Here is a 12,644-nt window from a genome sequence, read left to right on the forward strand (position 1 = left end):
TATTTATATTAGTATTAATTCATGATTTTTTTGTTTTATTGAATAGGACATAATCTGTTATTATAATTTGTTTTGATGTTCAAATTATATATACTTTGCCAGTAAATCGGAGGTGGGGGGATTACATGTTTAACCTTAAAGATGCTGAAAGAATTTGCCATCTTTTTATTTCAAAGGATTGGCCGATACTACCCAAGGTAGCATCTTACAAACAGTGGTAGAAAACAGGTTTACAGTTCTTCTATTCCTGGTGCATGTCTCCTTCATTCAGTGTACTCATTCTCTGCTCTCTTTAATTTTTACTGTGTAAACTTCTCTTTCTGAGGTTTCCCTTCCCAGTTGAGCATACTGTAGCTCCTCTGTCCTTTGACGCATTATCATTATTCTTGTGCACTTCCTTCCTTTCCTGCTTGATGAGATGCACCAGACTCAACTGGTAGTTTCTCTGCCTCAGCCATTTCTACAACAAACCTTTGTTCTGTTAGCAGGAAATTCAGTATTTAATGTTTTATTTATTTATTTATTTATTTGGGACAGGGGAAGGTAGGGAGAAAAACATAGATGTGAGAGAGAAACATCAATCAGTTGCCTCCTGTATGTGCCCCAACTGGGGGCAGGCCTGCAACTCAGGCATATGCCTTGACTGGGAATCGAACCAGTGACCCTTTGCTTCATGGGACAACGCCCAACCAATTGAGCCATGCCAGGTAGGGCAAGAATTTAGTATTTAGATGCCAAGATCTGAGTAGACCCTACTGGGATTCATGCATTTGGACAAGGAGTAGTTGCTGCATCCCCTCTGGGGATGCTCTCCTCATGTGGCTTGGGTCCTGACTCCCCACATCAGCCCCCACTCCTTATTCCTCTGTGGATACCCTGTTCACTCTATTTGGGTGCTTTCTGTTTCTAACCAAATGAAGTAATTTAACAGAGGTAACAGGGTGAAAGTTGATAAGGACTCTCAGTTGGTGAGGGAGGCCCCAGAAAGAAAAGTTTACAGAGTAGAAATTAGGACAGTGAATGGATACACTGAACAAATGAGGCATGTACCAGGAAAGACGAGTTGTGGATTTTTGTTTTCTGCTGTTGTCCAAAAACTGTTCATTTGAGTACTGTTAGCCATTCCTTTTGAGATAAAAGGAAGGCAATAATTTGGACATCTGTAGGTTTAAACATGTATTTATATAATTTTCCCCCTGATTTTTCTCAATGTTAGAATAATTTCAAGTTAAATTGCTTTGTTTGGGCGGGATTTCAAATGTGGTATTAGGCACATATTTAACCAGTTAGAATCACTCACACACTGATAAGTAACAATGTCAAATGGTTATGAAATTTCTCAGGGCACAAAAGAGGGCAAAAACACTCTGCTGATCTGTGAGTAAGTTGTGGTACTTTGAATCCTTGAGAGGTTTAAAGGACTACTTTCTTGGGTTTTATTTTGTTTTCCAGGCAATTCCTGAAATGAGGAAGCTTCCTAAGGCTAAGTTCAGAATCTTACTTCAGTGGGTATTTACCCTAGCTATAAAAGTATTCTTCCAGCAGGGACTGTCTCTCTGTTCTTTCTTCGTCCTGTGGATTGAGCCAGTACTCCAGGTTTTATGAGCTAGTTGTGGTGGTTTGCAGGGTGTGGAAGGAGGAGGTCCTCCTCTTTCTAAATAGGCTTTCAGTCCCTGGGTCCTTTTGAGGCTTAGTAGCTTTTACTGCTTTCAGAGACCCTTTAGCTTCAGAAACCTGTAATTCCTTGACTGTGTAGTGTGAGCCATAAAGCCTCGAGTTACAGTGAGTCTCAGAGACATAGCAAGGTAAAATCTTTTGATTTTCACTAAGGCTATAGACACCCTCACTAAACTTTGTTATATGTCAGGATTCTTTAGTCCTCTAGTCAGGCTGGGAGGGGAGAAGGAAGGGCCTATGTGAACACAATGTATTCATGTATCACTCATGCCTTGTCTTAGTACATTGCCTATTGCCAAACTAACTCTTGGTGGCAGCAGACTAGAAGATGCAGTGAAGGGCAATGTGTTAACTATAAGTAAACAGTTAACTTCATTGCCTACCTGTACTGAATTTACTAGCCTTTTTGAAACTCTTCCCTAGAAATACAAGGCACATAAACTCAAGGCATTGTATTGCAGGGGTGAGTCCAACCCTTTGATGTATCTGGGCCACACTGGAAGATGAGTTGTCTTGGGCCACACATTAACTAACTACGCAAACACTAATGAAAACTGATGAGCAAAAAGGTTGTAAGTAAATTTACGATTTTGCGTGGGGTCACATTTATAGCCATCCTGGGCTGCATGTGGCCTGCAGGCCACAAGTTGGACACACCTGGCAGAGAATTCCTTCTAGGAAGGTAACAGACCAAATGAACATATAGTAGATATAGCAGATGCATGACTAAAAACAAGTGTGACTCCCTCCTCATACTCAATTTAAAACACCTTAGAGATCAGCTCTGACTGACATGGCTCAGTTGGATGGGCATCATGCTGCAAAGCAAAGGTCGCAGGTTCAATTCCCAGTCAGGGTATATGCATTGGTGGCAGGTTTGCTCCTAGTTGGGGCATGTGCAAGAGGCAACCAATCGATGTTTTTCTCCTCTGTCTCCCTCCCTTCCCCTTTCTCTAAAAATAAATAAATAAATAAAGTTCAAAATAAAAATAAAACACCCTACAGATCAGAGGGATGCTTTCTGTCAGAGACATTGGTGGGCTCTGTGATGCCCAGCTTCCAGATCCCTTGAGTGTCCAAATGGAAACTGACTTAGAAAAGGTATGAACTGAGAGTAAGTTCAGAGTTAGTCGGGGTTACTTATCACATTCAGAGAAGAGCTTGAGGATAGGAGGGCAAGAGTTTTCTGTGCCAGGATTGTTTAAGGATGAGAGATAACTCTGTTTGATCATTACTTGTATTCTTTTCTGAAATAGTTTCCTCAGTGTGAATTATACAGCTTTCCCTTGGCTGGGGAGAGCCTGACCACATAAACTTAAAGCTTTTCTTCGCCTTTTTGTAGTTACTTTCCCAATCTGCTCTTACCTTGGTTATAGTTGCTAGCTTATAGTTCATCTTAAAAGAAGTTTTACTAAGAGCTGATTCCAAAATGTTGGGCTAGCAATGTGTAATAGAATTATAGTGCAAAGTGCTGATCTGGGACAGGTAATTCCCCAAATCCATAGGAAAATCAATAATTATATTTACACTTTAAAAAACCCACTATGGGCCCTGACAGACGTAGCTCAGTGGATTGAGTGTGGGCTGCAAACCACAGGGTTGCCAGTTTGATTCCCAGTCATGGCACATGCCTGGGGTGCAGGTCAGGTTCCCAGTAGGGGGCACTCGAGAGGCAACCACACACTGATATTTCTGTCCCTCTCTTTCTCCTTCTCTTCCTCTCTCTCTAAAAATGAGTGAATAAAATCTTTTAAAAAACCACTATGGTATGTTTTTGTTGTATATAATAGTGTAAGAAGAGGAATATGATAGGTGCTCAGTAAATATCAGTAAATATTAACTTGAAGTAGCTGTGGCGTAGTGCAATGTTTTTCAAACATTTTTGTCTGTGCCCACAATAAGGATTACATCCCAGTAAATATACACATATAATTTATGTAATTGAAACAGATCAGGAAACAATAAGCATTCTTACTATACTCTGTGATTATTTTTAATTCACTTTTTTAAAATGCTGGTCACACACAGGATAACAAAATACTTTTCTAATGAAATGAGCCACAAGGCTAGGAGTTAAGACAGAAAATCCAATATGAGGTCCACTATTCTAGCAGTAGGTTGTTGGGCAAGTTACTTAATGTTTCTAAGCCTGGGCTTCCTAATCTATAGAAAGAGGATGGTACTTGTTCCATCTAAATTAAAAAATTGTCTTAAGTTTCAAATGAAATAATATATGTAAACATGTTTCAAAGTATAAAGAACTGTAAAATACAAGGTGGTGGTTTGGCTTTGTAGGCAAAATAAAAAGTGACCTGGATTTTGATAGATTAGGAAAGTGATAGCCAACATTTAAATAATGTTCACTACATAATCTGGTGCCAGTATCCTAAGCACTTGAATATAGTGACAGTAAACCCACCAAATCCTCACAATTCTGGCAAGTATGTACATTTTATAGATGAAGTTAAGTGTCTTTCCCAAGATCACACAGCTAGTAGGCACCAGAGCTGGGATTCAAAGCCAAAGTCTTTTTTTTTCTTTTTAATAAGATTTTATGTATTTATTTTTAGAGAGAGGGAAAGGGAGGGAGAAAGAGAGGGAGAGAAACATCAATCAGTTGCCTCTCATACATGCCCCAACAAGGGATCGAACATGCAGCCTGGACATGTGCCCTGACTAGGAGTCAAACCAACAGCCTTTCATTTTGTGGGCCAATGCTCGACCACCTGAATCACACCCGTCAGGGCAACCACTATTTTTTTTTCTTTTTAATTTTATTGTTGTTCAAGTACAATTGTCTGCATTTCCCCCACCACAACTCCCCCCCAACCCCAGCCATCCCCACCTCTCTCCCCTGATTCCACCTCTTTGGTTTTGCCCATGTGTCCTTTATAGTTGTTCCTGTAGTATTTTTTTCTTGATGATTTGGGTTTTAATTTTTTTTAATTTAAAATTTTTATTGATTGATTTTAGAGAGAGAGGAAGGGAGAGAGAAACACCCATTTGTTGTTTTATTTATTTATGCATTTATTGGTTGCTTCTTCTGTGTGCCCTGACCAGGGATTGAACCCACAACCTTGGCATATCTGGACGAGATTCTTAAGGAACTGAGCTACCTAGTGGGTGGCCAGGGCTACCTTTGTTTTTATTGTGCCTGACAAAGCCAGTATTTTTTTTAAGATTGCATTAATTTATTTTTAGAGAGAGGGGAAGGGAGGGACAAAGAGAGGGAGAGAAACATTAGTGTGTGGTTGCTTCTTGCGTGCCCCCAACTGGGGACCTGACCTATATTGAAAGTATCATTCTGTTTCTGTATTTTAGTCCCACTGAAGTAGAAATCAATGTTCCTAAAAATTTGAAAACTCGGGCTGTGTTTCTTACAGGCAACTAAATCAGAACTTGCAGTTTTTCACTATGGTATGTAATAGGTTTGATTTTCCAAAGCCCTATGCAGGCTGGATCATTTAAGCTAAACCAAGGTACACTGACCTCTGTATTTAACCACATTCATAACACTCATAATTGCAGACAGCTCCCAGACTCAGACTGGGTAGAATTTTACTCGTAAGTACCTGAGACTGTGCCCAGCAAGACAATGAGAACAAAGAGAAATGAGAAAAAACTGCTTCCTTGAGATAAGACACAAATAATTGGATTTTTACCTTTTAAAATTTCCTGTAAAAACTTGTACTAAATTACAAAAAGTTTCAAAATATCATTCAGATGAGATATAATTCAACAAATATGCTAAAATTATATGGCTATTTTTAATCTGCAAAGTTCCGAGTCCCACCAGTCCATTAAAAGCTGCCAGGTGATGGAAGTACTGATCTCACACCCAGATGGGGAAGCCGAGGCAACAACCCCACACTATTCATTCGTTTGTCTTTTTGGTTCCAGAGAGAAGAAGGGAGAGAAACAGAGAGAAACATCGATCAGTTGCCTGCTATACAGCCCAGACTGGGGACCAAACCCAAAACCCAGGCATGTGCCCTGACTGGGAATACAACCTGCAACCTTTCGGTTTATGGGGCAACACTCTAACCAACCGAGGCACACTGGCCAGGGCCAAACTCTTCTTAATAAAGGAAGTCTATAGGAAAGATACTGATAAGTCTCAGGGTGTCTAGAAGGTCCTTGAACAAGTCAAGCCACAGACATATTCTTTCAGATAAAAATGGAAAAGGCAGTCCCCTAGTGTTGCTTCTGTAATTTTATAGATTGTAGCTACAACATGGAAAAAGAATTTTAAGAATTTATCAGGCTGTTAAAAAATACTGGCTTTGGCCCAGGCTGGTGTGACTCAGTGGATTGAGTGCCAGTCTGTGAACCACCGGTCTGATTAACAGTCAGGGCACATGTCTGAATGATCTTTCAGTACAGTGCAAAAGTAGTGCCTGGGCTTTTCCGTCTTTTTTAAATCTGTCCTCTATCAGAGGGAAGGTACTTGAACGCATGCGCACACACTTGTTGGCACTTGTATTGCCCATGTATTTCAAGGGTGTAAATTCAGGTAAATTCCAAAGCCTGGGATTAAAATACATACTGTTCTTCAGGAATGTGAGAAATTTTTTTTTTTGCCCTGTTTATTTTCCCCATAGCAAACCCTAAGAGAAACACTAAGTTTCCCCTTAGTATTTCTCTTAGGTTTTAACCTAATTTCTGGGACCCCAGAAGTATTGGAACAGGGAGCAGTAGGATAAAACTTTGCCCCCACCATCAAAAAAGCAGTCTTTTTAGCCCTGGCCGGTGTAGCTCAGTGGATTGAGCACCAGCTTGCGAACCAAAGGGTTGCCAGTTTGATTCCCAGTCAGGGCACATGCCTGGGTTGCAGGCCAAGGTCCCCAGTGAGGGGTGCATGAGAGGCAACCACACATTGATATTTCTCTCCCTCTCTTTCTCCCCCCTCCCCCCCCCTCTAAAAATAAATAAATAAAAATCTTTTTTTTTTTTTTTTCTTTTTGAGTAGTCTTTTTAGACCTGGGTCAGTGGCTCAGTCAGCTGGAGCATTGTCCCGTATACCAAAAGGTTTCAGGTTCAGTTCTAGGTCAGGCCACATACATAGGTTGCAGGTTTGACCCCCTAGTTGGGACATGTTCCAAAGGCAACCAACCAATCAGTGTTCCTCTCTTTCTCTACCACCCCTTCCACACCCTTCCTCTGTCTCTAAAAAAATAATCATTGTACTCCCAAGTGAGGATTTTTTAAAAAGTAGTCATTTTAGTAAGCCTTTAGCTCATAGATAAGAAGGCTTAATCAGGAATAGTAATGACACTTTTAATTAATACAGTTTTTCAGTGTTAATCATATTCTCTTCAAGATGCATGTACTCAGTATTTTCACTGTTGGATGTATTTTATTCAGTGGAGTCAAGGATAAAATGGGGCATAACATTTTCTTTCTTTACCTGCAATCTCAGAGATGGTGCTGTTCTCAGTTTCACTTCTAATTAATGAAATGGCAGGTTTAAAATGTTGAACCACAGCATGAATGAGAAATTGGTTAATCAACCGTTCTTTTGAGGGGTTCTTTTTGAAGGTAGAGGTTTGGCAGAGAGAAATGGTGCCCAAAAAATGTACTGTGGCTCAGTTGGTGGAGCGTCGTCTCCATAAACTGAGAGGTCACCAGTTCAATTCCTGGTCAGGGCACGTGCCTAGTTTGTCGGTTTGAGTAACCCCCCTGCCCCCTACGCCCTTGTAGGGGCACTGTGGGAGGCAGCCAATCGGTGTTTCTCTCCCCCATCGATGTCCCCCCCCCCCCCCCCCCCGTCAATTTTTCTGTCCCTCTCTCTTTCCCTCCCTTCCCCCCATCTCTGAAAACAATAAGCATGTCCTTCTGTGAGGATTAAAAAAAAATATGTGTAATGGAAGGTACTAGATTATGGGTGGTGAGACTATGCTGAAAAAATTATTGCACCCTGAAGTAAAAATTCCATTGCCAGCACTTTATCTGCTTTCCCCCACTTTTCCCACCAAAACACAAGAAGAGGAGCTTCCTCTTCCTCCTTTCCCTCCCCTTCAGTGGTCCTGAGCAGGAACAAGCACACAAACAACAGTGAGGTGTTCTTAACTCCACAGACCCACCCTAGGGCAGAGACAGTTCCTTCTTCATCAGATGCCACCTAGAAAAGAGTGTTACATCACAACTTGAATAAAACCTCTCTCAGTCTTCTGAAGCGGGGAGAGGCACAAATGAAAGTACTTTCGAGTTTTCCCGGTAGGGACAAGGGTTTTTGTCCCTTAATTAGAGGTAGTCTGGGAAATGCTAGCACTTGTGAATGTCCCAGGAGAGTTGGAACACCTTCGTTCTGTCCTCACTGTGATAATAGTAGTCCCCTGCTCAGGCGGCAGCTGGCAGAAGCTGGGTGAAAGCTCACAGAGAGGCCCTGCCAAGGAGATCTTTTTTTCCTTTCTCTGTGATGTCTGCAGCTCACTTGGCCTGAGCTCCAGGTTACTACTTGATTCTGTTCAGAAGTCAGCACTTGAATTCTGAGGCCATTTCAGAAGTTAGTACTAGTGTTTATTTCTGGATCTAATTGTGCTTCTAGAAATATCAGCTGTAAAATTATATTAGAATTTATGTTTAAGAAAAGTCAGATGGCTATCAAAATATGTGGGTGGTTTGAACTTCTTGAATAAAAGGCCTGTGCTCAGCTGCCAGGCCTCTGGAGGAGTGCTTTGTAATACTGTGCATCCCTGCTTTCTGGGATGGGTTGTGGAAGGAAATTGCTTATTTCCTGTTTCACCACAACCCTCATGACCAGGCCACTTTCCCTGTTGTCCTTGTCCTAGCAGAATCTGATTCTTGACTTGAGTGAAACTGGGCAAGGGGCTTGAAGGCATTTTTAGTATAGGTAGATCCCTGACCTTTTAAAGAAAGGGCCACAAATTAGCTGTACTGTTAGCAGCCCAGATGATGCCATCGAGAGCTCAAGAGTGTTCTAAATTTGCCCTGACTGGTGTTGGCTCAGTGGACCGGGCGTCGTTCTGTGGACCAGAGAGTTGCGGGTTTGATTCCTGATCAGGGCATGTGCCTGGGCTGTGCGCCAGTTCCCTGGTTGGGGACATGTGAGAGGCTACTGATAGATGTTTTCTCCCGTTCTTTCTCTCTCTTTTACCCTCTCTCTAAAAATATGTAAATAAAGTCTTTAAAAAACAACAACAATGAAGAAAGAGTATTCTGAACTTGCTGAGTAGTTTTTTGTTGTAGATATATTAATCATGGCAGACTCAAAGCTCTGGTATCTTTTTAGTCATTCACTCTTTCTTGCCCAAACTAAAAATTGACTTTCTGAAATCTTTACTATATCATCCTTTTATTTTTCTTCTTCATTCACTGCTAGTAAATCTTTTAATGTCTGTTTGCCACTGTTAGCTGGCTTAATTTTTTTCTGTTCTGTTGAAGTCCAGAGTTGTGGCTTGAGGGACAATAAGTTATGGTCAGCTCTTTGGATCCACACCCCTATTTATCTCTTCTTGGTGGCAGACATCAAAATCTAATAGGTATATTAGAGATTATGGTGATCATTTGTAGACTGGTCCCTTCCAAAAAAGTACAGGGAGAGGGTGTTATCTGCAGACAGCTGAGTAAATGTGTTTTTGTACTTCCATTGTCACAGCATCTCAGCTATCCAGATGAAGTATGAGGCCTGGAGTGGAAGTGTGCTCAGGTCTTTCGAGGGGCTGCAAGGAGATCACTGTGGCTAGAAGTAGAGTCAGCAAGAGGGGCAGGGTGGTTAGAAGATGAGGCCAGAGAGGTAATTGTAACAGAATATGTGAGGTCTTGTGGGCCACACTAGGAGTTTGTATTTTCTCTCTCTCTCTCTCTCTCTCTCTCTCACACACATACACACACACACACGAGAGAGACAGACAGACAGACAGACATCGATTTGTCATTCCACTTACTTGGTTCATTCTTGTACATGTCCTGACCAGGGATCAAACCTGCAACCTTGGTATATTGGGACGATGCTCTAACCAGCTGAGCTACCTGGCCAGGGCTGACTTTTATTCTATAATAAATTCTGTATTCTGGCCCTGGCTGGCGTAGCTCAGTGGATTGAGTGCAGGCTGCGAACCAAAGTGTCACAGGTTCAATTCCCAGTCAGGGCACATGCCTGGGTTGCAGGCCATAACCCCCCGCACATTGATGTTTCTCTCTCTCTCTTTTTCTCCCTCCCTTCCCTCTTTAAAAAAATAAATAAATAAAATCTTTTAAAAAATCCGTATTCTGTAATATGGGAAGTCATTGGAAATTTTTGACCTGATATGGTAAGATTTCCAATTAAAAAAATAAATTACTCTGGCTGTTGTGTGGAGAATAGATTGGGTTATGGTGGGAAGGGGGAACAGAAAGATCATTTAGAAGGTTATTGTAGTAGTCCAGGCTAGAGATGAGACAATAAATGAAATTATTACCTATTTCCAAGAAAGGTTTGAGAGACCTAATTAAGAAAACATCAGGAGCCCTGGCTGGTGTGGCTCAGTGGATTGAGCACCTGCCTGCAAACCAAAGGGTTGCCAGTTCTATTCCCATTCAGGGCACATGACTGGGTTGAGGGCCAGGTACTCAGTTGTGGGCGTGTGAGAGGCACCCACACATTAATGTTTCTCTCCCTGTCTTTCTCCCTCCTTCCCCCTCTCTCTAATAAATAAATAAATAAAATCTTAAGAAAAAAAGAAAAGATAACTAAAGCCCCTCATACAGCCCATTTCACAATGTTAGGCTCCAGTATTTGTTAATGCCCTTCCTTTCCTTGGAGTTTGCCCTCAGCTATATTAGGACCATAGGGGAGAGGTTATTAAATAGAGATCAGTATTCACAGGGATGGGATTCTAACTAGTACCTCAGTCATTTGACCCCAACAGAAGACTTTTATTCTTGAGGTACTACAGTTGGCACACTGTGTTCATTCTGTTGTCCCACCCACCAGAGACCTGAAAAGACTGATTCTGTGCCAGAACTCTTGGGCGGCTCTATTCTCATTGAGGCATTCAATCTTCAGTTCTTTCTGTAGTTGCTATCAGTTTGAACAGCCTCTTGTACAAAGTATCTTTTCAGCTACCTGGACTTGCAAGCTGGAGCTCTCTGATACTCATCATGACAAGGTAGTTTCACATACCTGAGAGGGCCCTCTAAGGGAAAGAGGTTTTGTGATCTTTAACATTTGAACATTCCCCCCAGTCTTTTTTGTGATCTAAAGCCTTAATATGCTACTTTGATTTCTGGGTTTTTCAGTTTGAGAAAAAGTTTCGTGTGTTTTAGTGCATTATATTTCTTTGGGAAAAACTTGGTGTTCAGTATACAGAGAGCTTGCTTGGCATTGTTGACATGGTTTCCTGTCCCACAAAAGGCCACCTCAGTCAATATGTCTTGTTGGTACACAGCACTGATGCAACCATGCTATCTCAACATAATGTCAGGATCACTTGCCCAGAGAGGGCTTGTGGCAGCCTACTACTTCTTTGATTTCCTTTGGGTGCAATACAGTTTTGGGGTGGGTGTGGGATCCAGGAGGTCTAGTTGTGTGACAGGTAATAGGAAGGGTGACTCCCCAGAAACTTACAGAATTTGCTTTAACAGTAGTTAATTTTGTCTCCTAGGATGCTTTGCTCCTTCCTTTTACAAGTGAGTTGAGATTACTGGAGTGTCATAAGTGAAACTTTCGGTGCTTTTGCAACTCACATACTATACTGCCTCTGGAAATACCTGACTTCCAGGCCCCCGGCCAGCCCTGTAAATAGAGTAAGCCAGACACTATGAGGGCCAGCTCTGTTCAGGAACACTGGTCTGTTTTCAGGGAGAAATCATTTTTCCCTTCACCTCAGTTGGAATGTGTCCTACTAGCTTTTCTGCTCCTTCGTTGGCTGAGCACAGAGGATAGTCAGCGTGCCACTCATCTGGCAGCCCCGTGGCCATGGGCCTTTCCTAAAGCCCATGACAGGAGAGGCAAAGAGCTTGTGAGCATAAAAGGTCTTACAGGTGTATCTGTATTTTCATTTAGTGGCATAGATAGGTATTTTTCAGTTTTTTCCCCACCCACTCACCTGTGCCAACTGAAATATCATTTTATGCTTAGTAATATAATAGTTGGGAGCAAATTGTTACTGCAGATAAAAACACAAATATATTTTCAGCCAACATGCTGTTAATTAAATTGCTTATCTATCTAAACTTGGGCCTGTGCTGCCCATATCAGATGTCCCGGATTTCTTCCTTGAGTGAGTTGCCTTGTGTTCCATGACCTTGTTTTTCTCATTACAGTGTGAGTGACTGCCTCACGTTGTGTTGATGCTGGTCTGCCATGCTAGCCTGTCTACCAGGGCCAGGTGACCTGTCCTTTCAGCTTCTTTCTCACACGCAGATGAACACTGGACTTCAGAAATGTAAGTAATCGGGGTTCCAGGGAAGGACATGTTCCCCTGTTTTGTCCCTACATTTGGGCTGTTCCAGAGCAGTGCATTGACCATGGACTTTGGTACCTTCAAGATATTCTTTAGTAATAAGACAAAAGAAAGCAGTTGCAAAAATTTGTCAGCAGTATATAAGACTCTTCTCTGATCAGTGAGATCCTCTAAAAAGTACTAGAATTTTCCAGTGCATAACTTCTTAATTTTAATTGTTGATAGCTGTTTGTTGAGCAACAAAGCTGTAAGGAGTTTTATAGGAGATACATATAGATACATCTATCTGTCTATATCTGTCTATCTATCCATCTATCTATCACCCTTCAAAAAAGTGTCTCCATTTGAACCCCCATGAGGAATTAAATGAAAACGTACAGTCTAGATTATTTACTGTGTATCTCTGAAACAAGCCTTGTACACTGTTCTGTTGTTTTGAACTCTCTGAGCGCTCTCTACCATGGAAACAGACAATTCTCTTTGGCTTTGCTGTCTGCCTTCTGAGCCAGTGACCTCAGTTCACAGCAAGTAAAGAAGCTCTCACCTTCAGAGGGATAAGGA

At 41.7% G+C, this 12,644-nt stretch overlaps 1 protein-coding gene across 5 annotated transcripts in view; it reads left to right on the plus strand.

Annotated features, from left to right (window-relative positions):
• FAM222B (family with sequence similarity 222 member B) overlaps nt 1-12,644 on the plus strand; it is a 65,884-nt gene that overhangs the window by 42,804 nt on the left and 10,436 nt on the right. For all 5 annotated transcript variants that reach the window (XM_028519396.2, XM_028519398.2, XM_028519394.2 and 2 more), the window contains one exon: nt 11,944-12,065. In XM_028519396.2, coding sequence (XP_028375197.1) covers nt 11,984-12,065 — 82 coding nt within the window. In that variant the 5' untranslated portion in view covers nt 11,944-11,983. The remainder of the gene's footprint in view (nt 1-11,943; nt 12,066-12,644) is intronic.

Source organism: Phyllostomus discolor, chromosome 8 (assembly GCF_004126475.2).
Source record: "Phyllostomus discolor isolate MPI-MPIP mPhyDis1 chromosome 8, mPhyDis1.pri.v3, whole genome shotgun sequence".
Taxonomy (NCBI): domain Eukaryota; kingdom Metazoa; phylum Chordata; class Mammalia; order Chiroptera; family Phyllostomidae; genus Phyllostomus; species Phyllostomus discolor.